We start from the raw sequence: 27,641 nt of genomic DNA, 5'->3' as shown, positions 1-27,641 counted from the left end.
CACTCATCACTTTCATCATTACTCAACACTTTGTGGTGTCTTGTGTCTATAACTTCAAATGCAAATCTCTCATAAAGTAATAATAAAATGCTAATCATCCTGTTTATTTGGGGATACTGGATGATTAGCATATTCAAAATACAGTGTTAAATAAAATACTATAGTGCAGAAAAGACACCAACAGAAAACATGGATCTTTATTAATACAATGTATAGTTTAACTATAGATGTTGTGTTGTGTATTAAAAAGGTTTAGTTTTGACTGGTGTGTGACCTCTTAACTATTACTTGATGGGCTGTTAGGATCTTTGCATTGAGGTGAGTTAAGGTAAGGAAAAAAGGAGCATATTGCCTTGTGCTTCTTCTTGTTTTGCTGTGTTTGTAGAACTAATAGAGCACTAAAAATGTTAATGATTACAACCCCAGTTTTGAAAAGGTTGGGATTCTCTGTAAAGAGTAGATCAAAATAGAATGCAGTGATTTGCACTGAACCATATTTTTTATCCACATAAGAACATGAAAAACATCAAATATTTAAATTTTTACTATTTCATGAAAAATAACAGCTCAAATATAATTTGATGGCAGCAACATGCTTCACAAAAGTTGGGATGCTCTTGATCTTTGGGCCCTTGGGCAACATTGCATTAAAAACAGGGATGATTCTGTCATGCAAATCACTGAAGAAGTCATATGTGAACATGATCCTGAAATTCTGCTGGTGTCTTCTGTGGGCCAAAGCTCATTTAAAATGGACAGAGGAGAGTGGGAAACTGTTTTGTGATCAGATGAATCGAAATTTGAAATTCTCTTGGGAAAACATGGACGCTGCATCCTCTAGGCTAAAGAGGACAGGGACCATCTGGTTTGCAGCACTCAGTTCAAAAGTCTGCAGTTCAAAAGTCTCTGATGCTATGGCGATATAATAGTGAAAAGAACTGGCAGCTTCCACATCTGGAAAGGCATCAATGCTGAACGGTATAGAGAGGCTTTAGACAACGTATCCTAAAAGATGACATCTTTTTCTTGGAAGACCTTGCATACCTCAGCAAGACAATGCTAAACTGCATGTTCCATCTATTTTACAACAGCATGACTTTGTAGTAGAAGAGTTCAGATGCTGAATTGGATTGCTTGCGGCCCACTCCTTCCAACAACTAAAAGAAATTGGCAGATCATAAAATGGAAAATATGATAAAGAAGACCCAGGGAATGGGATGACATTGCTCTAAAGGGGGGCAGCCGCTGGTCTCCACAGTTCCGAGACACTTACAGAGTGGTAAAGAGGAGGGGATACTACACAGGTGTAAATGTGGCAGTACTCCAACTTTTGAGACATGTTGCTGCCACCGAATTCAATTCAATACTTTAAAAAGAAAGATTTGATGTGTAAATAAAGTATGTGTTTATGAGATTATTTATTTATTAATTTTTTACATTTTTCACCACATCACAACTTTGCAGAACTGGGATTGTACCTCTTTTTTGTAGGAACTTATCACACAGTATGGACAAGTTATTGATCTAAATTTTAGATTACGTTTCAGGTACACTCAATAAGGCCAACACTGCACTTGATTCTGAACAACTGAATCTGCACTAAAAAAATGATGACATTAAGCCTTGAAGCATTTGAGAAGAACAGAAGAGAAGATGGGGGAACTGGGGCCATGAAAGTGTAGCAATGTGCATAATTCAGTGCACCGTAGAGAGGTTTAAGAATGGAAAACAATAAAAACCAAAACATTATGCAGCAAACAGATAACTAGCCAAGATTCTAAAAACATGCTGTAAATTTCAGAAATTACACACACTCAGGATGATTTTCTTTAGTGGAAATTTACCATATATTCAAAGGCAGTAACTGTGATTAACTGTAGCTCCAGAAGCCAGTCGCATACAGCCAAAACGAATAAATTAATATAAACAGCCTAAATGAAAAGGTCCAACCATTAGGTTGATGCAGCACAAAATTTTCCTGTGAATTCCAAACAGTGTGGCTGAGTTGCACTTCAAGGAAATCCTGGTTGTTCATTTTAGAGGGACCGGGGGTGGGGTGAGGGTGTGGGTCACAGGCAGCAAAGGTTAACACAAATGTGAACCAACACTTATAAAAGACAAAATGCGTTTAAGCACCCACACAAATGTGTAGCTGCCATGCAAGCCTTTGTAACCGTACCACCCACTCCACAGCACCTGCGTGTCTGTGCATGTGTGAGACCTGCAAAAAAAGGTCACTGTTGGTCACAGTCAGGAGTCTCTCATATGGACTGGATCAGCCACCATAGAGGTCAGAGGTCACGTGGGTCAGGGGGTTGAGGTCTCCAAGCCAATCACAGGCCAGTGTGTCTCTGAGGGGCCATCCAATGTGAAGTGAGCAGTGCGTAGATGGGATAAGAGGAGTAGAGAAGATCCCGCGAGCCTCCTTTATGACTCAGCTTCAAACACCCCTCGCCAGTCACAACGTGGGGACTTCAGCCATGCAGTATTTCATCAGGTAGCTGGCACATGAGTGTAACTTAGCAATAGCCTTTATTGGGAATGGAGCTATAACTTGTGCTTGTTGGTTAGAAGAGCAATAAATGGTGACGTCTTTATTTTAAAAACATTGCTGAAACTTTTATGTGCAAAAGATATGGTCTTCGTTTTTGATGAAGGTGGCATATCTCTTCACACATTTTCAATAAAAACCTCTTTATCATTTATATTTTTGTATTCATTACTTTAGCAGCTACTCTTGACTTGTTATCTGCTTTTTTTCTTTGTGTGCGCTGCTCACTTGTTAGTGTGTCTTTATTTACAGCTGCTTCAGTCTGGCTTTGACTGCTGGTATAATAAAATACCATTCTGTGAGCTTTATTACAACGAATCGGGAACCCCCCTGGCATTTTTCTGCTTTCTTTGGGTCAAAATCGCATTTGCACAATGCCGAGCTACGTTTTTGAAGAGATATAAAGACATCACAGTACAAGTAAGGAGTTTTGGATTTGTCCTTGGCCAGCGAAGGAAACATGATCAGGCAAACTGAGCGATTTCTGTAGACTGACTGTATGAAAATAGCAATAAACTGCAACAGATGAGCAGCATAATTAGATTTTTTTTAGGAGCAGAACATAAAGCGCGTTCAAGTCCTACTAAATCAATTCCCACGCTGAAAATTATTACATAGAAGGGGAGAGAAAGCAGAGGAAGAGAGAGATTTGGGGTTATTTGTCACGACACTTGCTGGGAAGGTTCACGGCAGCTAAGAAAAACAATATTTGTGTTTTTCTGTTTGAGTGTGTGCCTGCGTGTGCTTGTTAATGTGTGCGTGTGTGTGTATGTGTGGACGCGCACATTTACAGCTCTGCTCTTGGAACCCACGTTACTTTGATTGACAGCTGAGACTTGCCTTTTTCCCCACCGCACTGCCCGCCCTGCGCGCTTCCGAAGTGGCAGCTCCTTGCGACGCGCTGATTGGTCAAAATCTGCGTAGCTCAACGAGGTCAACGGAATCGAGGAACTTCGCAGAGAGACCATTGGCCAGTTTCATAACCCATATTATTGTCCCCACGTGGAGCGGAGACTTTGATTGGTTCGGAGGCGTTTTGTGGGCTGGCCTATAGTTTCGGTTAGCTGGGTGAGCGTGAAACCGCGTGAGAAAGTTGCCATTGAGGTAAAGCAGAGCAAGACCGTGAACAGTTCCCGCCGCTGTGGGAGTTGTTGTTATCAAAATTAACGATATATTTCCTCGTTTTTTATCTTTTGTCTTAAAAACGAGAAATCTATTTTGGAGGCAAGGCTTGCTTCCACACTGATCGAGGAAGTAAATATTTCTGTATTTGTTGACCGTTCAACCGCCAGCCAGCGACTGCGGCGAGTCAAGTGGGAACTCTTCTCTGCAATTAACTTGTGTGGATTTGTTTCTGATGCTCTGACTGAGCGCCGGCAGTTTGCGGCTGTCTGTTGAGGATCTACGGGGTTGATTTTATCTTGTTTGTTTGTTTGGTCGGCCCTCCGTACTCGGAATACATCAGTTCGCACACAAAACAAACGCCGGAGTGGCGAAGGTGGCTCCAGCCCTATTTTTTTTTTTCTTCATTTCTCACCTGGCTCTCCTGCCCTTCTCTTCCCTCCCCCTTCAGCTGCTTTCAACTAATGAGCCGTTTCCCGTGTTTTCCCGGTTGATTTACGGTCGCGCTGCCTGTGGAGCGGAGGACAGACGACCGAGAGACAGGGAGAAGCGGAAATTCACGTTAAACGGTCGGTGAACCCAGACGAAGCGGACAAGCGGTGCTTTTTTGTAATTAACGACCGGGGGTCCTAATAACAACGGCGGATGGATTCCTCTCCGTGATTGGGAGCTTCCCACAACCTTACATTTCATCCCCATTTGATCCCACTTTGACGGGGTTTTAAGAAAGAAACAGTTTCATCCTCCCGGAGATAACAATGTTTCCCCAGGGGCGACACCCGGTAAGGCGCTCTTTGTGCATTAACAGACGCTCATTTCACCGGGCTAACCGGGTAACATTACCTCGTTATATGACCCGCCCCTCCGGGCTGCCTGTGTGTTTATATTAAGCTCAGTCCTCTAACTAATTGGGCTCTACAGTGGGATTGATTATACTGCGTTTTAGCTTTTTGTGTTTTTTTTTTGTTTTTTTTTTAAAGAACTACTAATATTTCGAAGTTGTTGATATTGTATTTGTGCTGAAAAGTACCAGATTCATAATGTAACCAATAATATGTAAGTAATGTACCAGTGTGATGTTGGTAATCCGTCTGTGTGTGTGTGTGTGTGTGTGTTTGCGCGCGCGCGCACGCGCCAGACGCCCCACCAGGCTCCAGGCCAGCCCTTCAAGTTCACCATCCCAGAGTCACTGGACCGCATCAAGGAGGAGTTTCAGTTTCTTCAGGCACAGTACCACAGGTGGATAACACAAACACTCAATTCACATTTTCCTCTATTGTCATCTGCCCTCCCAACACTAAACTTCACCCTAACCACAGTCATCCTCATAACCATAATGAACAAAACCTCAACCCTGGCTTCAGACTAACCCATAAACCTGGATTAGGTTCACGTACACATACAAAAGTGCACACATATGCAAGCAGGCATCAGTGTTAGCGCTTGCACTGCGGTAGGTCTACATCTTCTTGATGGGTGAGAGCCAGAGGGGTGGCGTGTGGGCTGAGGGTTTCATAAATCACGCCTTATTTTCCCCTGTGTGTGTAGCTGTGTAGGGAAAAGGCTTGCTTAAGTACTACATGTGAGTGTTTCTTTTTTTTCTTTTTGTTTTTTTTTAACTTTGCTCTAGATGTTGTCAGTGTGGGTCATTCACAACAGGTGAAAGCTAGACCTGCAGACATAATGTTTCTGATTTACATATTCAAAGAAGAGGATTGTCATAAACATATACCCATTATTTGACGGGAACAATCATTGTATTTTCCATTTTTGCACCAATTCTTTTAAAAACATCTCCATGGTCTGTTTTAGAAGGTGTTTAAATCATCAAGCAAGAGGGGTGAGAGAAAGAATGAAAACTGATTAGTTTAACTTGAAATGTTGAGTCCCACTCAAAGTAAATGGTGTATTGTATTTCTTGTTGTTTTTTTTTTAAAAGTCTCAAACTGGAGTGTGAGAAGCTGGCCAGTGAAAAAACAGAGATGCAGAGGCACTACGTCATGGTGAGCTCCCTATACTCAATTCATTTGCCCTGCAGGGTCACACATCACATGCCTGAGTTCTAAAGTTTCCTAGAGGAGAAAGTTGTCCATATCTTATAAAGCAGAATACAAATTCCTATCTGAAGACTCGTAATATAAAATATATGTATTGTTAAATACTAAATGAAGGGAAGAGGAAGAGCAACATGCAAGTGTCACCTGCTTTTACTGCGTAAAGATGCTGTGCTGTTACGACTTTTCATGTTGATTTAAAATGTGTTTCACTGTTTCAGAAAATAAAATATACATGAGAGCTTACTTTTCACCTTAAATCACTGAAGTTTTACCTCTTTTACACAAAGCAATGTGGCTGTGTGTCAAAAGCTTCTAATCTAGCACAGAAACAAACATAACATGGACACGAATGCTGTTCAGTTCAGATTGTTTGCGAGCATGTTGCATTGCCTCATGTTCAAGTTAAAAAGCATTTGACTTGCATGTTTTGACTTTCAAAGTAGTTTGACCTCTTTGTGGAACACTTCATTTAAAAAGATCTGCAAATATCCTCAAAGACATCTACAGTGTAGCTAATTATTGTTTAAGTTATTCAGGCTTTTTCTTTCAGGGGTTTAGGATTTGTTTCACCCCCTCTAACCCTCTCACTCTTTGCCTCCCTCCCCTCCCCCAGTACTATGAGATGTCGTATGGCCTCAACATTGAAATGCACAAACAGGTATGGCTGCTCGTCTACTCTGTCGGTCTTCTTGTTTATCTGTCTTCCTCTCATGGATGGATTTTGATGTATGTGGAGTGTGGGCCTGTTGACGTGTCCTTGCGTGTGCACGAGTGCATTTGTGTGTGTGTGTGTGTGTGTCTCTCTTTTACTGTATGCTTGTATATGTGTGTGTGGATGTGTGTTTATTTGTGATCGATGGGGCTCTGTCTCCATTTCCCCAGTTAGGGCCGGCCGGCTGAGCCCAGAGGCAGGATGAATGGCTCTGTAGATTGATTGGTGCTGTCTAGGGGAGCGGCCTGCTTTATTACATTAGAGGGGTAGGGCTGGTGAGGGCAGAGGAATCGATCACGGTGAGGCAGACGGAGGAGATACAGTGGAGCTCTCCCTTTTTTGAAGTTGGGAGGTTAACACAGTAACGAGGCAGACTCAAACATGAAGCGCACAATAACAAGGGCAATTACCCAATCAGTGTACATGCACATGCAGAAAGGCAAGGGCACTTTGCATAGCTCTAAGTAATGTATGCAAAAACGCGACGATAGTGACAGTTTCAGTTCACAGACGGTAGAGTGAACACAAGCACAGAACTTGTTGATGCATATACATATGTACACAGACAGTGAAAGTTAAAAATTTTCTTTTAAGTGTGTAGACATGTGGATGATGAGCAGGGGAAAAACTCACCCTCTCGCTACACACAAACACACATTTCCCCACAGGAGTGGTGCAGGGCTCAGAGCGTTTACCAGTAATTACCACAGCTATCGACCAGTCAGACCAGAGGAAATTGGAGGTGGATTGGCTGGATGCTTCAGTGAAGAGTGGGGATACTTCTCCGCCTCTCTCACACTCCTTCCCCTTCCTTCTCCTCTTGTGTTATTCTCCCTTTTTATACCCCAAGTCCTCTTCTTTTCTTTCTGCCTTCCTCTGCTCTCCAATAACAGTTATGGGATCTCTTCTTCCTTTTTGCTACAAACCACCCCCCACCCCAAATTCCCCCTTCTTTGGCTCCTCTTTCATTTTATGTCCATGTGAAGCTACTGCTCTTTCATTGTAAGGGAGATGCATCTCTTCCTATTGTCCACACACACACATAAACACACAGTTACACTCACTAAAGCTCCAGGGGAGGTCATTAGCTTGGGACTGCAGTTGTCAGAGCAACAAGCTTCTGTGGGTGGGTGGGGGTATGGAGGATATAGACGAACAACTCACCTCCTGCTGAGGATGTACGTTTGTGGGGGGTGCATAATGCTCCAATTATATGTGTAATGGGAAGCTGCTTCTCTGTTCGCACATTTTCTGTGTATGCTTGCATCTTGTCTCTGCATCCTCAACTTCTGTTCACCCACTGTCTCAGTTATGAGTCATTGTTCGATTCATTCACTATATAGAAATGTTAATTTAAGGGTTTGGATGCACGGGCTGTGAGTTTTTGTGGATTTTGTTACTTTTTTATGCTTGACATTAGACATGTCTCAATGTTGGGGGAGAGGCGTAGTAGAGTAACAACAGATCATATTGTGTAAAATCACAAAGCAAGCAAAGAAAGCTTTGATTAGCAGTTATGAGCTTAGTGTAGCTGGTTGGGTCTAAATGTAAGCATATACAAGAGAACTGGTCGAGCTGGACACTAATATTTGATTATTGGGTGGATATTCAGCTTTCAGTTTTGACATTTAGGTTTAGTAATATCACAGTCACATTGCTTTTTCCTTTAGTGCACACAACAATACTTTATTTCCCTTCCTTTGTACCACCTATACAAAGGCTGGGCACCAAGTAGAGGAAAAAGAAACATGTTTTGTTGCTTCTAACTTGATCATTTTCATCATAAATATTGCCAAAAATCACAAAACAGTCTTCGTCCCTCCACTGATAGAAGTCTAGTTTGTTTTCTGGAGATTATTGCTAAAGTTCAAATGAATGACAGAGTACTCAATCTTCATTCTGCTCTCTCAGGACATTTGCATAACATAATTTGATTGGTTAGCACCTGAGCTGCTGCCTGAAAACTTTTTGCAGCTTTTCCCCACAAGCAAATATAATTCAGTTAGATAACATATAACGTTACCCTGTTCAAAGTGAGTGAGAGGAGAAACTTTTGAGGCCAACACCATGAACTTGTAAGTCTTGGCTGCAGCCTGGGAAATTTGAGCATTTGACTTTGTCTCTCGACTTAGGTTTGCTGGGTTGCCCTAGTATCTGGTCACACTATTCTCAGGCAGCCTAATGATTGACCCTGTATACAAAGCTAATTATAGGCTTACAACTCATAATTCTGAGAATGGATATACATAGTATGCCAGAAATAGCTTTTCATTTCAAAATTTCTTGGTATGGAATGACTTGGTTATTTTTGACGCACTTTGGCAGTACAGGAAAGTCTGAAACTTTAAAACTGGACAGAATACAGGTTTTTAAGATCCCCCTTTCTTATTTGTCGAAAGTGTCCTGTAGCCATCAGGTGCACATACACAGACAGCAATGTTAAAACTGTGGCAAGGCTGCTGAGCTCATGTAGTTATGACACGGAGGTATGTGTACTCTGAAGGCTTAACATGTCTTTTGATTCTGGATAAAGAGTCAGTTGTTCGGTGTTTAGTTTTCTCAGAGGGAAGCTGTTCCATATATACTTACGTCTATTTGTTCTGACTTTGCTTACTTTTACGTGGAGTATTTATTCAACCACCTTATTTAAATTTGTCTGGGGAGTATCATTTGTTGACTTGTCAAGATGTATGTTGTGTTACTTTATAAATATATTCATAATTTTTATAAATATAACTGAAAGTACTATTATTTTTGAAGCAGTTATGTGTGTAGTTCAAGACTCATTGTGAAAACGGTAGCACTTGATTTAGCTCATCCAAGTACATAATTGGCTGAACTGTGGCTGTTTGGCGAGCTGACAGGTGTGTGCGTGACAGAGACATCTAATTGAGCGCAAGTATGCTCCAGCTAAAGAGGACGTCTCCACTTCAGTTTTTCAGGAGCTGTCAGACCCATTAAAATCATTAAATAATTTAGAGCAGCAACGCCATGGTTTTAAAGTTTTAGAGATGGCAGTGCCTGTCAGCCTTTGGACTTTGGCCCAGGCTGAAATATCTTAGTGACTAGTGGAAGGACTGAGATGAAGTTTTAACAGACAGTCATGCTTCCAAAACGGTCGTGCTGTGATGTACCTTCATCGGGTAATAAAACTCTATAACATATTGTATATTGATGTCTCCTTCAAACAGTTGCTGATGTCTGGGAACTTACCATGCCATTAGCTAGGTGTGTAACGTTACTAACACTCCCCTTTACCTAATGAGCGATCCTCCAACTTGTAAAAGAAACATACACCATGCTTTAATATGTTTATTGGCTGTCTCCCTTTTAGACTCTTTGTTTGACAAGACCATCTTCCTTTTTGTGCGGCCAGTTCATGCCAGTGATTGAAGAGCAAGTTTCCCAGTGGGATTTCCCATGACTCAATCAGGGTTTCCATCTGAAGGGACATTCATGTACATCTGCATTTGTAGAACAGCCAACAGGAGCTCCTTTATTCTTAAAAATATAAGCGTTTTCCCAAAGTCTTCCTCTCTGCATTTTTTCACAGTTTTAAAACAGCCAAGAGAACATGCAGAAGTCAGGTTTCCTCTCGGACCATTTTGATTACACTTTACTCATAGATTAGTCTTGAATTTTTGCTCGGTGACAGCATAAAAAAGGTTTTGCCTATGTTAGCTTTACCATCACTCTCTGGATGATCTGTAATAGCTTTAATCCCCTGATTTTGTGGCCATTTCTTCAAATTTCTAATTTGTAAACAATAGCAGATTGTCAGGTTAAATTAATTATATGTAGATGGGAGATTAGGGCAATGAATTCTTGAACAGTTACTTGTTTGCTATTACTGGAAAGTGAGTCAACAGGACATATAACAGTTGCATAGCAAGGGAAGTCATTTTTGGGTTAGTTAAACCCACACAGGTGGTTGCTTTGTGCTGTGGGATATTACATTTCTTTCTAGCTTGATGACTTAATTTTGGCTGAGTTTTGAAAAGTTTCCATAAAACCATTTGTTGTTTCGGTGACGACAACCATCGCATTTTTCCTGAGTATTCACCCAACAATAATACAGGGTGATATGATGCATGTTTCTATGTATCTATATATTTATGTGTGTGTCGTCTGAGCCATTACTACCTTTCATGGTCCCCGATTCCCACTTCACTCTGGTCGTCCTCGTATCAATTTGATTGGATGATGTGTAATATGAGTCCCCTTATCTGATTTGATGCCACCACGGGGGTATCTGGTTTCAGCCAATTGTAACCACCTCCGGGGGTTTAAGGGGCAGGCGGATGTGTTGGCATGGATACCGAGGGAGAGCAAACCAAGTTAGTAGTTGATGAGATTATGTTGAAGTGCTGATGGGAAGAGGGACAAGAACACAGAGGACAGGCGGAGAGGGAGCAAAAGAAATAGAACGGGTAAGAGAGAAACCTGAGCTGAGCCCACAATTATAATTAGAGAGGAAAATCTCATTACACTGTGTGTGCTGAAAATGGCACACACTGGATTTCTGTGTGGAGAGAAGTCGATGAGTGTCATTGGTATCATTGTCTGGTAGGGTTTTTTTTTGGGGGGGGGGGGATTTTGCTTGCTTGCTGTGGTGGCAGCACTTTCTTGTGTGTGTGTGTGTGTGTGTGTGTGTGCACGTTTATTGCTTTATTGGTGTTACTGAACAGATGTCTTTTCTAAATGAATGTAATTATGTTATCAACAATTAAGTCTCTTTCTATCTCTGTGTGTCTCTTACTTCATCAGACTGAGATTGCCAAGAGACTAAACACCATCTGTGCACAAGTCATTCCCTTCCTCTCACAGGAGGTAAGTATGTGTGACTTAGAGCTACAGACTGTGCTTTGTATCCCATTTATACACTCTAATTTTACTGGTAAATCTGCCATTACTCTCAGGCTTTGGCAAACGTTTGTGCATCTTTGTTTTACAGCATCAGCAGCAGGTGGTTCAGGCTGTGGAGCGAGCCAAACAGGTGACCATGGCAGAGCTCAATGCTGTCATCGGGGTACGTGGACTGCCCGGTCTTCCACCTACAGTGTGTATTCCTTTAATTTCTCTTTGCATTAACTATCGCAGTGTGTGTGTTTACTCCATAGGAAATATTTCTTTCCCTACACAAACAAGTTTGGAACACAGTTTGATTTTGCTCTGGTAATAAAATTATTTCAGTTCTCAGGTTGTTGTTGGCTACCACAGTAATCTTCTTTGTTTGTTCTTGTTGTTCTTTGTGTGTAATTAACATAGTAAGTATGACTAGTGTTAGTCGCTGCCTAGGGGGCAACCATAATAAGGACATGGACATTAGTATAGCAAATTACCTAATACATTGCATATGCACCATTTAATGATTAACATAGAAGCCACATTTTCCACAGTCTTGTTGTGTCATCAAAGGTCTGTGTTCTATTTGAAGAAACAATTTGTACTGTTTACATAGTAAAAACGGATTGTAAATACACATCTTACTGTTTACTCAAACACAAATGGGTCAAAGTCAAACACAAGGTAAAAGTCCTCATTTTGGTCACCTGTCTTGTCTTTTTTTTTCTCTCTTCTCATTTCAGTTAAAACCCTGAGAACTGCTACCAAATCATAACAGATATCTATATAAAGTTTTAGGAATATGCCTGAGACTGTGTGTTGTTTTTTTTTTTGTTTTTTTTTAAATGAGATTCCTTATTCCTTTGTCACCAGACTTAACTCAAGGATATAAGCCAACACTGGACTTAGACTGTAGAATTAGATGTAGGGCATATGAGTGATTTTTATGGGAAATGAAAGAAAATTAACCCTTGTGCAAATATGTTTTCTCTTTTGAGACTATGGTTTTGATTTTGATTGATAGAACTGGACTCTTTCGTTATGAGTAAGTTGACAAAGAGGATATGCTTCAGGAATTATGAAAGGTGTTTATTGAAAAGATGTTGACAGACTTGGAAGACTGATGGGGCATGACCAGCTATTCATACTTAAGTAGAAAATGATTTGGCACACTAAGAGTAAAAAGTAGTTTTTTTCCTTGAGGTTTGACAGTGATGCTCAACGTAAAACGGAGATGGAGAGTCTAGCTGTTGGTGGTGATGACTCTTTGGGTGGGATTAGAGAACCATTATTACTCGGACTTATAGGAGCCATAGGGGCTTGACTGGCTGGAGGAGACGCTATGGGTTTTGGTTCAAGGGGAATGTGGGAAAGAGGAGGGGTCTGGAGAGGGCTTGGTGTGATGTGGGGTGGGCTTGTTAGTTGGCGTGAACTGATGGGGGTCTCTGTTAGTGTCTGATTGGTGTGAGAGGTGGATTTGGCAGTTGCTGTTTGAGTCTTAATTGCAGGATTTTTGTGTTTGTAAAAGGGGGGGTCACAGCGTTGCCCTTACACCCCCCCCTTCCCATCTCCTCTCGTCTCCCACGCCAGCCTGTCATTCACCCCGTTTGTGAGTTAAATGAGCGTAATGAAGCATGTTGCCCCTACCTTCACACTCTCACACACACACACACACGCATGCACATCCCACACAAATGCACGCAGACACACCAGTTCACATCCCATGACAAACCAGGCTCCCCTTGCCTCTACCAATACTTCCCCTCCATTTACTCCCATCAGGGGTCCTGTTTGTGTATCCGTGTGCGTGCGTGTGTGTGCTTTGCATCTGTTTGTGTGTGTGTGCGTTTGTGTGTAGCAGAGCATGCTTTTCTGTTATCCCCAGAAAACAACAGGCAGAGGTAGGATGGTTGAGTGAGGATGTGTGTGCCTGCCTTGTTTATCTAGACTATGCGTATGCATGTTAAGTGTGATCAAGTGTGACGTGTGGGTGTGTTTATGTTTGATTGTTTGGCAGGCGAGCTAACTCTGGAAATTGAGTGTGTGAGCGCAGGCAGGCATGGGGGTTGATGCTAAAAGACTGTTTTGTTGTTTTACCTCCATTCTTTGGGGGAGGATGCAGGGAGCAAAGGATAGATGGAGAGGTAAAAGGAGGCGGGGGATCCAAAGTGAGATGGGGGTGGGTGCGTCAATTAGGTGAGATAAAAGTCGGTTTGACCTTCAGCACTGCTTCCACCCCCGCCGAGTCGCCTCCTGTGCCCCACCTTCCCTTCTTCTCTCCCTCCTTCCTCCTCCCCTCCCTGCGGCGAATCAGTGAGCTTGGATTCCCGCAGCTACTGTCTGAGGAGGCAATAATGATGTTTTGGAACACAAAGGCATTTCACGCTCAGACGAGCGCCTGATTTGGTGTGAAAGAGAGAGCAGGGCTGCCAGCCAAACTGGCTCTCCCTCTCTCTCTGTCTCTCTGACCCTCTTCTCTCCTTCTCTCCTCCCCTCTCTGCTCAGTCGCCTCACTCTCTCACAAGATCTGACAGTGCAAGCAGCAGCTGGGGCTCTCGTCATTCCTCCCTCCTACCCCCTCCACATCCTCAGGGTTTGGGCTGTGATCCCAGCTGTCAGTATTGTTCAGTGTTTGACCTTAGAGGGAGGAGGATGTGTGTAGGGGGGAGAGGCTGTGTTCACCACCTTGTAGAGCGCAGCAGCTTGTTGAGGTGGTGTAAACCCCAGACAGTGGAGAAACTGTCCCATCTGTTGAAGACTTTAATAGGGACAGAAGTCTCTTTTGATTAGGTTACAGAGCATTGTTAAGTTTTAGCTGTTTTTGGCTTGCTTTTATGTTGGGTTTTTGGTGTCGGATACTGATGCTTTAAACATTTATGGTAGTTGTATTATGAAATTTGAGACTTCTCATTGAACTCAACTTCTCTGTTTTTTTTTGTTTTTTGTTTTAGCCATGATTGTGATGTACTGCACTACATCTCTGTTTCAAATATTTTTTATTGAGAGCAAGTATCATGATTGTAGTTTTTACAAATTGACATAACATAGCTTATGCTCCTTATGTACTGCACTACATCTCAACTGCTGAATTAAGCCATACCCACATAGGTGTGGTTCTTTTAAACTGCTTTTTATTCATCTGTCTGACCTGTCTGTTACAGGTCCAGCTGTGTATACCACAGACTAAATAAAAATGGACTGGTGCCTCTTTGTAGCAGGTCACTTTTTTAAAAATGTTTTTCCCAACTAACCACCTCTTTCGCCTTCTGTTTTTTTCCCCTTCCCCTCTCTTAAAGCAGCAGCACTTGTCCCATAACCATGGTGGTGCTCCTGTGCCCCTCACTCCTCACCCTGCTGGCCTCCATCCTTCTCAGCTGGGTGGTTCAGCTAGTCTTCTGGCTCTGTCAGGAGCACTCGGAGCTGTTCCTCCTCATCTGGCAGGAAAAGAGAGTGGTGAGAAAAAACCTCACATGTCTGGACAAGACTCTCACCCTGCAGGACCTGAACACCTGAGAGGTAAGGAGACGCACCTTCCAGCACAGAAACACTTCTGATAGAAAGGGGTTGTTTATGTATGAGTTGTGTTGCAATGAAGTCTGTTTGAACTCATTCTTCTTCCCTTATCTGTTTGGTTTTTTTTCTGCTCTGGTAAACCCCCCGTGACCTCAACCACACACATGCTTTTCCAATGACAACAGAGCGAGAGCCCAGTACAGTAAGTACTTCCTCTTTCTGCAGCAATGTTTACTGCTCTGGTGAGCTACTATTGTCTTACTTTTGTTTGAGGGATAGTTTAGGTTTACGGGAAATTTGCTTTGTTCTTCTAGTTAATAGATAGCTGTGAGTAAGTAAACTGCTCCTAAACATGGTCAAATGCAAATTTACACACACATTAATAAATACATATTTAATTTATATAATTTCAAGAGATATGCTAATTGCTTGGTTTTTACTAATGCACTTATATAAAAGGTTATTTTTGGCCACTCATACAGTTCTTAGAAGGTGTAGGGCTTAATTGAAAATGCAGTAGCTAAAGGTTGATGTCAAATCCATCCAAATGCTGTAGGACAGAATTTCATAATGTGAGTAGATGTCACCTGTTGCTGTGTGTGTGTGTGTGTGTGTGTGTCCCCATTATATGGAAATTGCTTTTATTATGTAACTCCCCCTGAGGGATCAATAAAATTTATGACATGTCATTATGAATAAAAGCACCTTGTAGTTTTTAGTGCTGTTTCACACCCAGGTAGCTTTTACCTTTTTAAGTTGTGCATTTTGACTCTCAGCTTGTGTGTGTGTGTGTGTGTCCGTGTCTCTGTGTGTGTCTGTGTCTGCAGGGGTGGTGGGATTTCTTTGGGTAGGGCTTTGGCCTGCCTCTTTAGTTCTGCCCTAGATCTGCTCTGAACTTAGGTTTCCTTTCTCCTCCAAATGAGCTTTTTAGCATGGTCACACACAGACACACACACATTTTTCATACACACACACTTCTCAACCCTAGCCTGCATTGTTGTGCCTATTTAACACCTCAGTGAGCAGATTACCCCCTTCTCCCCCTCCCACCGCCCCTTATCCCGCGCTTAAAGACTCTCATTGTGTTTAATATCATCACCACTGAGAGGGGAGGGCTTGGGGAAGAGTGGGGGGTGAGGGACCAGCAGTCATGTGACATCGTGTGTATATGTGTGTATTTCAGAGATGGGAGAGAGAGGCACCATGCTAAAAGCGAACAGAGAGTGAGGGAGGGGGGAAATTGCTTACGTTTTGCGGGTCAGTGCTTCTGTGCTCAGCTCACTAAAACCTTTCAATAAAGAGAGGAGGGGAGGAAAGGAGGTTTGGGGGGGTATGAAGGAAGGGGCCTTTGGCAGAATACAGATTCCCCCCCCCCCCGGAAACTCTTTTCCGTCCTTCGTCTCTTGTCACCCTTTCTTTTCCTCCACACTCTCACACCCTCCCTCCATTCCTCCTTCATTTACCCTTTTCCCCCCTCAAAGCCCAAGCACTCACTCCCTTGCTTGATTTGTGCATGCGCATGTGTTTGTGTATGTTGGATGCACATTTCATTGACAGGTTGAGACTATAATGGACTCAACATGAAGCTTTAATCCATTAACAATAGGATCCATTGGTCAGGAGGCCAGGGGGAGGCAGCTCTGTGTGTATGTGTAGTCTTGGGACGCAGGGACACAGGAGTGTTATGCAAGCAATACACACTCACAGTCTGTTACACACTTGTTCGTACACACAGGCTTTCACAGTCAATTACACACTGTGCACACAAACACACACACTCTCACCCACACTCTCAGTACAGCCAGTGCAGCTTGTCAGAGCCAGGAGAGGGAGCACTGATAGATTTTGAGAGCCACTTAATGTAATCATCAACTTCAGAGGCATGTGTTTGTGTGTGGCTGTGACGGGCTTTGGTCAAGTGAGAAAAGAGGTTGCTGTTTAAGTGTTAGTGCTGCTTAATTCATGCTTCTGTGAACTATTAACCTATTTGCAAGTAGGAGTATGTTTTTCTAACCTGCTCTACATAGCTGAATAGCTCTTGTAATTAGTGGTAGACGGATCAGACACTTTAGTGAGCTCATGCAGGATGCATACACAACTGAGTGAAATCAGAACCGTAAATGGCAAAATTTGTCTTTATCCTCCAAATTGTCCTTTTTCTTTTTCATATTTTTATGAACGGCAGTGTTCTGCCCTTCTCATCCTCCTCGTTGCTTTCATTCGCAGAGTAACTCATTGCTGCCAGAAAGTCTTAGGAATTCAGATAAGCGACGCAACGGACCTGACTTCTCAAATGACACCAAAAAGCGAAAGGTGGATGACAAGGACTCAAGTCACTATGTAAGGAATCTCTCTGGTACCTGTGTCTTTAATGTAACGTGACAAAGGAAAAGGAATGTCTTCATTCATTTGAACATATTTTATTAATTATACAGCCAGTCAATGGACTAATTTGATTATCTAACTGATCCTCTTCCCTAGGATAGTGACGCAGAGAAAAGTGATGACAATTTGGTGGTGGATGTCTCAAATGAGGTCAGTACATTTGAATATATTTTATAAATGTTAGTTTTTGTGCTGTCTGGTACATGCTTAAATTACATTACATCAATGGTCCATTTTTAAGATGTGCATCATATTCAGGCGTCTGTGGTCTTCTTCTTTCAAGGATTGTATTAAGTTGAACTCCCAAATAGTTAACAGAATTCTTGTTACTTCACCAGGATCCAGCCTCCCCTCGTGGCACACCTCTTCCTTCTCCTAGAGAAAATGGTTTGGATAAAGCGCGTCTTCTCAAGAAAGACCCCTGTAGTCCAGCCTCTACTGCATCATCAGCCAGCTCCTCCTCCTTAAAGTCTAAAGAGATGGCAATGGTAGGAATGGAAAAGAAAAACTTATTTGTTTTATATAAATAAACCCAGTAAATGGAGTGATTTATTTATTTATTGTATATTTATAATTATTCCTTGGTGTTTGGCAGCGAGATAAGGCAGGTACACCTGGGCTGAAGTCAAGCACACCCACGCCTAGAGGTGACTCCACCCCCGGGCCCAGCTCCACACCTGGAATCCGACCAAATCTTTCAAAACCCCCCTCAATGGAAATACCACATCCACCTAGTAGGTCATTTAAACTTACTACTTAATAAATGGTTATAAAAATGATGTAGTTTTCTGTTAGAGGAAAATAAAATGAGTTTGCTTGCTTCAGGCAGAAGTCTGCTCGTTCAGTCAGTTTCATGGAAGATATTTAAAACCTTATCCTAGAGACAGCTTAATATGAAGTGTGACTGCAAGATATCTGGTTAGAAATCTCAGTTTACCTAGGCTTAAGTTGCTTTTACATGATAGCCTAGTCAAGCGTTGGCAGTAATGTCTGGTAAGTGCATGGTGAAAAGACGTAGACTTGCATTCTTAGACATTAACTAATTAATCCTTTTGTGCTTGTTTCCAGCTGCAGGTTTGCGAACTCCCCTGGCTGTACCAGGTCCATATCCAGGTGCATTTGGCATGTTGCCCCACACAGCAGGAATGAACGGGGAGCTAGCTGGTGCAGCTGGAGCTGCAGCCTATGCTGCTGGGCTGCACAACATGTCACCTCAGATGAGTGCTGCAGCGGCAGCTGCAGTGGCCGCATACGGGCGGTCACCAATGGTGAGTAGAAGAACAAGACTAACGTGATAAAATGAGGTGACCCTTTAAATCTGTGTATGTCTATGGATTGCATGCCAAGATAGAACTTTGGCAGAAACTCAGATGCTAGAGTTATGTTAGCCTGGTGTCAGGTTTGCACTTCTGGATTCTTTAGTTTTATGAATTTTCATGTCAGTGAATGTGTGTGAAAAGAACAGAGTGCATTTTTGAGTTCTGCTCCCTTCACATGAAACTTTTCAACTGTGCCTTTCTCTTTGCTATTATACCTGAAGCAGGTGGGCAGCAGTTGTTGTCACCTCTCAGCCATAAAACTCTGTAACCTGCTCCAGGCAGATTTTCATCTCTACCACATTCATTGAACTTACACCCCTCTAAAGAAATAGTCATTATGTTGTAGTTTCCCGTGTCATGCATTGTAACTTAAAAGGGCATTTAAATACTCAAAAGAATGGAAATTTTATTTTAAAGAAAGTGACATTAATCAATGTGAATACTTTAAAACAAGAATCAAAACAACAACAAAAAAACTACTATTAAATTGTGAATAGTTGCAAAGCTTCATGTCCCTGCTTTCTTTTGGATAGTATTTATACAGATTGCATACCTATGTGCAGTACATTCGCCACATTACTCTTTGCTGTATTTGCATAGTGTTCATTACACTGTTTAAATATCTTTAGTAGTCACACAGCAGTGTCTGAGCAACACTTGATAGCAACTCAGGTTGTGTACTTAGCAGCTGTGTGTGTTTGTTTGTTGGATGAGGATGGGGTGGGAGGCAGTCACAAATACCTACAGATCTGCCTGTGTGTGTTTGCTGTCTCTTGTAGTTGTCATTTAGAATAAGCAGTTTAATGTGTGCTTGAGAGTATGTGTTAGCTTTGTGCTCATGAGTGTTTATGCTCTTTTTCACAGGTTAGTATTGACCTGTGAGCATTTTGCCAATTCTCATGGGTATTTGTTAGTCCTGGGCTTATAAAATGTCTGTTTTCTGTCCAAAAGGTTGGTTTTGATCCTCATCCTCACATGCGAGTTCCTGGAATGCCTCCTAGTCTGACAGGAATCCCTGGTGGCAAACCGTAAGTATAGTTGTAAAACTAATTAGTCTTATAATTCCCATGATGATGGTGACAATGATGATTTCTTTTTCTTGATCCTTTTTCCACTCTGTCATCAGTGCTTATTCATTTCATGTCGCGGCCGACGGACAGATGCAGCCAGTTCCATTTCCTCCAGATGCTTTGGTGGGGCCTGGGATCCCTCGCCATGCCCGTCAGATCAACACACTGAACCACGGAGAGGTGGTGTGTGCCGTTACCATCAGTAACCCCACCCGACATGTGTACACAGGAGGAAAGGGCTGTGTCAAGGTGTGGGACATTAGTCACCCAGGAAACAAGAGTCCTGTGTCCCAGCTAGACTGTCTGGTGAGTGAGGTGTATTGTTATGAGCTGGCTCATGGTTTGCATAAAGTGGATAGCAGTTTACAAACACAGGAGAATTTTTCTATATATACATAGCTTAAGTTAGAATTTAGGGGATAATTTGCAAAGGAATCAGCCGCCACAAGAGCAAGGCGAGTTGTAGCAGCAAATGAATTCTAACAAAACAAGTCTTCCCAGGCCTACCAGTTTGAGACTCTCAAAATTGCACCACCCAAAAGTTAATGTACTTTTGCTGCAAGGCCTGTTGAGGTGCAGAAGTGGAAAATATTTCCTGCCACAATAGGGTTTTGGACTAGCTCAAAAGAGGAGACCACATATAACAATGAGTTTATTTTGCAGAAGTAAAAGGGAAATTAACATGAGCACAAAACAAAGCCAAACATAGAAGCTGTGAGGGGAGACTGGCCAGCTGCCATCAACATGCATAGCGGAGAAAACTGTTCTACAACACTAATTTGTTGTTATTCTGCCTGTCTGTGTTATTCGTGTGGTGACAACAGCTTCCCTTTTACCTGTCCAGACTTGGTTTGACCACTTGGCAGTGTTTTGATGGTGATCAGTCCATATAACAAAAAGTATTGGACTGTTTGGACAGGCCAAATTTGTCGAATCCCCATGAAAAATTAGCTTTACTTACTATACTCCTTCCGGGATAGGACTACAGTAATGGCCTTATAATATATAGTTGAGTATTAGTTTGAGGAACACTTGTTTGTCAGAAATGATCAGACTAGAATTTGTGCTCTAGATTGCAGAATAGTGAATGAAATGTATGTGGTGAATATACAACACAATAAAATGTTGTATATTGTACTAAATATTAACTTTTTTTGTGCCTACCAAATTAGAACCGAGACAACTACATCCGGTCTTGCCGTCTTCTCCCTGATGGTCGGACGCTTATTGTGGGAGGCGAGGCAAGCACGTTGTCAATCTGGGATTTGGCCACGCCTACTCCCAGGATTAAAGCAGAGTTAACATCATCAGCACCAGCATGCTACGCTCTGGCAATTAGCCCAGACTCCAAAGTTTGCTTTTCTTGCTGCAGCGATGGAAACATTGCAGTCTGGGACTTGCACAACCAGACACTCGTTAGGTAAAAGATAACTGTATGCTTTTACTTCTGTCACTCTTCAGAAGATTGCTGCAAATAAATATATGCCTCTGCTAAATGTTAAGGACATCTACAATCACTGCTTGGCTTTTCTAATCTCCTCTAAGCAACAGATTTGACCTTTAATTTGCAGTCTCAGCCCCTGACTGATTTAACCTTTATGATTGTAGCACCAAGAGGCAGACAATCTGTAGTGTTAGTACTACAAAAGTGGCTTCTGATGAGAAATGCTGTAAGCACTCTCCATATGGTAACATGTGATGCATACCAACTGCCCTGCACAGCTCATGGTTGGTGCCTTGTTCCAAAATGTCCGTCTTTATTTAATTGAGAATGTATGTGTGTATCCCACAGGCAGTTCCAGGGCCACACAGATGGAGCCAGCTGTATCGACATCTCCAATGATGGCACCAAGCTGTGGACCGGAGGCTTGGATAACACAGTCCGCTCCTGGGATCTGAGGGAGGGACGGCAGCTGCAGCAGCATGACTTTACATCACAGGTGCACAATCATACAGGCATTTGAACATTATTTCAGTCATTTACTTAAAAAGAAATCCACAAGTTTCAGTTTTTATTTTAAAGTAGCATCCCCACTAAAACAAAATCTGTGTGTATCAGTTGGTTAAATTTGTAATCCTGACAGGACTTATTAATATTTATTTTCTCTTGTGTTCAGATCTTCTCGCTCGGCTACTGTCCGACAGGAGAATGGCTCGCTGTTGGAATGGAGAGTAGCAATGTTGAGGTCCTTCATGTAACCAAACCGGATAAATACCAGCTTCATCTACATGAGAGCTGTGTGCTCTCCCTGCAGTTTGCCTACTGTGGTAAGCAACTTGCATATTAAATGAGCTGCAAAATAGAGGTGGAAAAAAAAAACGTGGGCTTGGAATCCATTGTTAGGTGAAGACACCCCCAGCCCAGTGGTTTCACTGAAGTTATGTCTGTACGTTGTATGTTCCATTCTACAGTGCTTTCATTTTTTATATTGTGCATGCTTGTATTTACTCTTCTACTAGGCAAATGGTTTGTGAGCACAGGAAAGGACAACTTACTGAATGCATGGAGGACACCTTATGGGGCGAGCATATTCCAGGTTGGTGGCAATTGATCAGTACATTCATTGTATTATATATTTTCATAAATGACACAAAATGTGCTCCTCGAAAGTTGCTGCATTGGCTTTAATAAACCACCCTGCAAAATCCACTAGCACTGTTTTGCATCCATGCAGTAACTGAGTCAATGCTATGAAACAGTCAGTGCTGTCCAACAAAGGAGGTTGTTTAAAGAGAATTATACAGAAAAACGTGCTTAAACTTTGAATATGAGTACTGAGGTAAAAGCCTCGCAGTCTCATAGTCGCTCCTATATTACTTTCAGTACTATTCAGTAAATTTTAAAAGCACAACTTTAAAACTTTTAAGCACTGTGTTCCATACAAACACACATGAATTTATTTTCTAGTTTTCTTTTAAAATGTTTCATTACTGACTTTTTTTTTTCTCCCCCATCTCTTTTTTCCTCAGTCTAAAGAATCATCCTCGGTACTAAGCTGTGACATATCTGTGGATGACAAGTACATTGTTACTGGTTCAGGGGACAAGAAGGCCACTGTTTATGAGGTCATCTACTAAATATATGGAAAGAAAGCTGGGACATTTCTTCTTTTTCCAATATGCTCTGTGTTTCTAGAAACACACCACAGATAAGGTGGACCTTGATGGCACATTCTTTATTCTGTTAGAAACCTTCAGAGAAACACATTAAGGAGACCCATGTTGTATATGCACTGATCTGTTGTGCCTGTGTACATGACTCCAACTCAGCTGGGAATAAACTGGAGCAAGTGGATGATAATGGAAGCACAGGAAATATTCAGATATCTGCTTACTGCTGGGGGCTAACCTGGGATCATTTACACGCATCAGAGAAGGACCAAAGGGGACTCTGAAACGAGCTCTTCAGACAACACTGCTGAACATCAGATATTGAAACACACTAAATGTCAGCACAACTACATTTGGACAACCTCTCAGGCCTGCGGGGTGACTGTGTAAAAAAAACGACAAATGGAAAAGGAAGAATGGACAAGAATTGGCATCATGTTGGAAAGATGGTAGAAAAAGAGGAACAACAGAATGGAGGGACATTTTCAAACAGTGAATGTGGAATATGTTGATTTGTATTTTGGTTCAGAAGACGCTCACAGCCTTTCGTTCCTCTTAGCTATGGCTGTTTGACCTTAAAACCTCAGCTTACTGTTCTGATACGCCTACTCTGTCTGAAAAGTACATTCTCTGTCTTTACCTTAAGTCCTATCCTCACTAACTGCACTGTAGTTGTAGCTTTCCACCTACACGCTGTACTTAACTACTTAAAATGTCCAAATGGTACATTTTTTTTTTAAAACACGCTGAAGGCTATGATGACTTGTCTCACATTATGCTGCCACGAACATCTGTCATGAGTTTATTTGATCCTCATGTAACATGATAGGGTTTTTTTTGTTGTTTTTTTTTTTTTAAAGATCCATACCAGTTTCAAATGGAAAAAGTGAAGCACTCAGCTATGTGAAGAAAAATTAGCATAACAATCCAGATAAGCTTCAAGAACAGGAAATGGTAATATGTTACAGAATGCTTAACTTGGGTTATTCTGAAAAACCTTCTTTCTGTGATCTTAATTTTAAAAAAGAAAAGGGGAAAAGGTGAGAGCAAGAGTGAAAACCTGGTGTTTTCAAAAAAGTTGATTAACTAATTGTCAAATTCTATTATTACATAGGTTTCATATATTTTCACACTAAAGTTGTCCTACACAAATGTAAAATCTCCACAATATTGACAGAAATATTTAGATGGAGCTTTATTCTAACAAAAGCAAGGGGCAGGGGCATGGCAATAATAACAATATGGCAGTAATCTATGCCATCAGTGCATGTTGGTGGGTGTTTCCTTAGAGTAACCCCACAGTTAAGTCCCTTTCAGACATCATACTCCATGGCTTCATCATACTGGTAAAGTGCTGTAGGTCCCTTTTTGTTTCTTCCAGGTTGACTACTTTGGGGTAGTGAAGTGAGTATAATGACTTTAAAAAAAATATTTGGGGTTTATGTTCTTTGACTTGTAGGGTGTGGGCAGTGGTAAAGTAAACACGAATTCATTCAGACGTGATATATGCAGATGTCCGATTTGAGTTTTGCAATACGTGCAAAAGATTTATTGCACTGGCAGTGTTAACTCTAGTGTGGTTACATTTGGATGTTTAAAACTCCCTGTCAGTCACTGAAAGGTAGGTGTGTGTGTGTGTGTGTGTGTGTGTGTGTGTGAGAGAGTGAGTGAGACAGCAGTAGTTTTTGTGCATCCGTTAATACAGTGGCATGACAAATAGACTTTGTTCTGTGTTGAAAGTGACACTTCAGTGTTTCCGGCTCCATTCTAGTGTGACAGGCTGCTTCGTGCATTCAGACATGAAGCTGTGTGATTAAAGGAAAGAAATGCATGTCGGAAAGGGCTTTGCTCAATGGATCTGAAATGATGTCACAGAATCACCATGTCTTTACCGCTGTAAGTCACCCCCACCCTGCCTTTACCAATCTTTGAAACACGTCATGTCTTATTGTATGAATCGATGATTATATTTCCTGGATGGGAACAAATTAAGGCTTAACATGTAATTTAATGTTCTTGTATTTGGAAAATCATAAGTGACTAGGATGGGTAAAAAAACAAAACAAAACTTCTCCTGATTATACTCACTAAATAAATTACTTTTTTTTTTTTTTTTTTTTTTGCTATATACTTTCTTTACCTTGTATTTCTGAATTTGGACACTAGGTCAAAGTTTAGCTTTGAAATGAAACATGTGATGTCACTTTTTAAAGAAAAGATTAAATCGTTATTTTTCACCGTCGTCTTAAGGACGAGGGTAGAGAAGGTGCAGTCGCGCTTCAGCTTCAGGAAGGAGTCGGTTAGCTTCAGCTCATTAATTTCACGACCTTGTGCTTAGCTTGTTCTTAAATCTGTTTCTGTTTGTATAAATGTACATATGTTCTTTTTTTCTTACCAGATTTGCTTTAGAAACAAACTTTTTGTACGTCTTTTACATGAAGCAGAAACGTCTAATCGGGAGAAATACTAAGTGATCTTAATGCTAGTGGGTCTAAAATGATTGAAATGTCTAGACAATAAATGTTTCTTTTTTAAAACGTGTGTCTTTTAACTTTGCACTTTGATACAACAACACTCAAGTTTTTAAAGGAGGAAGATGTAGGGAATTATTGGCTTTTGTGGATGAATCATGAAAATAAAATGCACTGTAGTTGAGTGTCATTATGTAACTCTCATACAACACATTGCTTTTCTTAGCTAAAAGCTGCATCCTGTCTGCTCCTATTGGCCATCTTACCACTATAAACTTGCATGAAATGAATAGCTGTGACTTGGCCTACTGCATCTGATCAAGGATAATTATTTTGGGAGTCACATGAAAAACATCCAGTGAAGATTCAGAGTGCGCTGCTTCCCACATAACTGCTGACACGAGATAAAATCTTTGTCACCTCTGTTACTTTATAAGCTGAAAGGTCCAACCTGTACAGTCCTAAGTGAAGCTAGCATGCCAGTGCATCTAACAACAACAACAAAAAGATATTATGAGAACATAGTTTTTTCATAATTTAGAAACTCTTTACTGAACATGGCATATTGCAAGCCTTTTTTTTGTTTTAACTTTGAAGGCTTTTTACAGATCATAAAAATCATAAAATCAGCACCTCAAATGATCAGAATAGATCATTTCAAGTTTGAGTACATCCAGAACACAAAGTTCAATAAATGCAACCACAATCATGGGGAACACTGCTGATTTGACAGTTGCTTAGATGATGATTATCGATACTCTTCACAAGGAGGGTACACCACAGAAAGCTGGCTGCTCACAGATTAACTTTATCAAAGCATTTAAATTGAACGTTAACTGGAAACGTGTGGCAGGAAAAGTTTCACGAGCAACTGGGATGACTGCAGCTTTGAGAGGGTCGCCAAGAAAAGTCAGCTGAATAACTTGGGAGATGTACTGGTGCTTGCTTTGTCCAAAATACTTCCTCAGGGCCTTACCTTTGCCAAGATTGCAACACTAGTACAACATCTGAATGGTGAGACCTGCCGTTAAGGCAACGCAGTTGTGTAACTGTTTCTCTCACTAATGACAGCACTCTGGTATATTACAGTTGGTTATTGCTAAAGGGAGGCGTGACACAGTCTGTCCCGGTTGGGGTTGAACGTTGTTTGAACAGGAAGACACCTAATGAGTATGTTTTGACCATAATTACTGACTGGATTGGGTTTGGGTCTGCTGGTGTTGACAGTTGGAGAATAACCTCATGGGATGTCTTAAATGTAAACATATATAGGTGCTAAATGGAAAACGCACAACATCAGCAAATAAACAGAAGAAGAGCAGTGAGCGAAATGTTTTGGTATTAGACTGCACTGAATGATTAAAAGCAAAAGGGCATAGAAGGTTTTCAGAGTTTTAAATCACCATGAACTGAGAGGGTGCAGACTAAAAAAAAGGCCCTGCTTCAAAATTGACACCTTCAGGCTCCACTGAAATTTGTAGCTGCCTGTAGGAGAAAGTCAGGTGCCTTCTGGGGAATGTTTTTTTTTATCTTCAGATCAATAAAAGACGGAGTTATCTGACCTCAATGACAGTAAAGGGGAGGCTTTCAAACCTAAGAACCCTGTATCAAATGTCAAGCATGGTGGTGGTAGCATCATGCTTTGGTCCCAGGGGCACTGGTACATTGCATGTAGATGGAATAATGAAAGACTACCTCCAAATTCTTCAAGTAAACAGCTAAGGTAAATCGATAAAATCAATAGTTTCAATAGCTGAAACTGAAACACAACTGGGTGTTCCAACAGGACGATGGTCTCAACAAACACACATCAAAACCAACCTAACCTTAACCCTACTGAAAATCTGTGGATTATTCTTAAAAGCTGGGTCCGTGCCAGGAAACCAACCAATTTTGTTGATGGCTACCAAAAACATCTGGTGGATGTCCAACTGCATACTGGGATGTTTGACAAAATATAACCAACTACTTTTGCATCCAGCTCTCTTTGAAAAAATCTTTTTTAAATTCTGATGCATGTTGTACAATTAAGAACAGTTCAAAGAAATCATTAAAATCCACAAATCACCATGACATTAACGACCCATGATGAGTGTATGTAAACTTCTGACCACATCTGTACGTGACAGCGTCCATTTCTCCTGTTGCTTCAGTTGACTGCCTTCGTCTTGCTAACAAGTTGCTGAATTTCACTAAAGTCTAACCTCTTCCTGTGTTACCACTCATTTTGCCTAGAAGAAACACCTGACCTCCATCTATGAAGTGTTTTCCTGCTTTCTGTGCATTGCTTTGAGGGTAAATCTCATGGCTAAGAGTAGCATTAAATGGGTAGATGAAGAATGGAGCTGTTGGGTGGCCCACTTAACAATCTGTCCGCAGGAAAAAAAAGTTGTTGTTTTTTAAACATTTTTTGTCTGTATTGTACTGATGTGGACATATAGATAACAGCTGAACAAAGCAGCTGTTCAAATCATCTGTGTGTTAA

The 27,641-nt window shown here is 41.4% G+C and overlaps 1 protein-coding gene across 5 annotated transcripts; it reads left to right on the top strand.

Moving 5' to 3' along the window:
• Nucleotides 1-3,617: 3,617 nt before the first annotated feature.
• On the top strand, nt 3,618-23,420 carry LOC101485884 (transducin-like enhancer protein 1). Of its 5 annotated transcripts, none has more exons than XM_012918077.4 (20): nt 3,618-4,455; nt 4,824-4,912; nt 5,613-5,676; nt 6,344-6,388; nt 11,210-11,272; nt 11,397-11,501; nt 14,584-14,803; nt 14,986-15,002; nt 17,027-17,140; nt 17,282-17,335; nt 17,524-17,673; nt 17,781-17,919; nt 18,254-18,453; nt 19,456-19,532; nt 19,631-19,880; nt 20,747-20,994; nt 21,367-21,514; nt 21,692-21,842; nt 22,035-22,111; nt 22,545-23,420. In XM_012918077.4, the coding sequence occupies exons 1-20, from the start codon at nt 4,432-4,434 to the stop codon at nt 22,650-22,652; spliced, it is 2,343 nt and encodes a 780-aa protein (XP_012773531.1). In that variant the 5' UTR covers nt 3,618-4,431; the 3' UTR covers nt 22,653-23,420. The 5 variants fall into 5 exon arrangements, with proteins under 5 accessions (XP_012773531.1, XP_012773532.1, XP_076747043.1 ...); XM_012918078.4 differs by having other exon boundaries at nt 4,812-4,912; nt 11,397-11,471; nt 14,587-14,803; XM_076890928.1 differs by having other exon boundaries at nt 4,812-4,912; nt 11,397-11,471.
• Nucleotides 23,421-27,641: the final 4,221 nt, after the last annotated feature.

The sequence above is a fragment of the Maylandia zebra genome, linkage group LG12, assembly GCF_041146795.1.
Source record: "Maylandia zebra isolate NMK-2024a linkage group LG12, Mzebra_GT3a, whole genome shotgun sequence".
Lineage (NCBI taxonomy): Eukaryota > Metazoa > Chordata > Actinopteri > Cichliformes > Cichlidae > Maylandia > Maylandia zebra.
The sequence above is the reverse complement of the archived record's forward strand: the minus strand, read 5'-3'. Positions and strand labels throughout refer to the sequence as shown.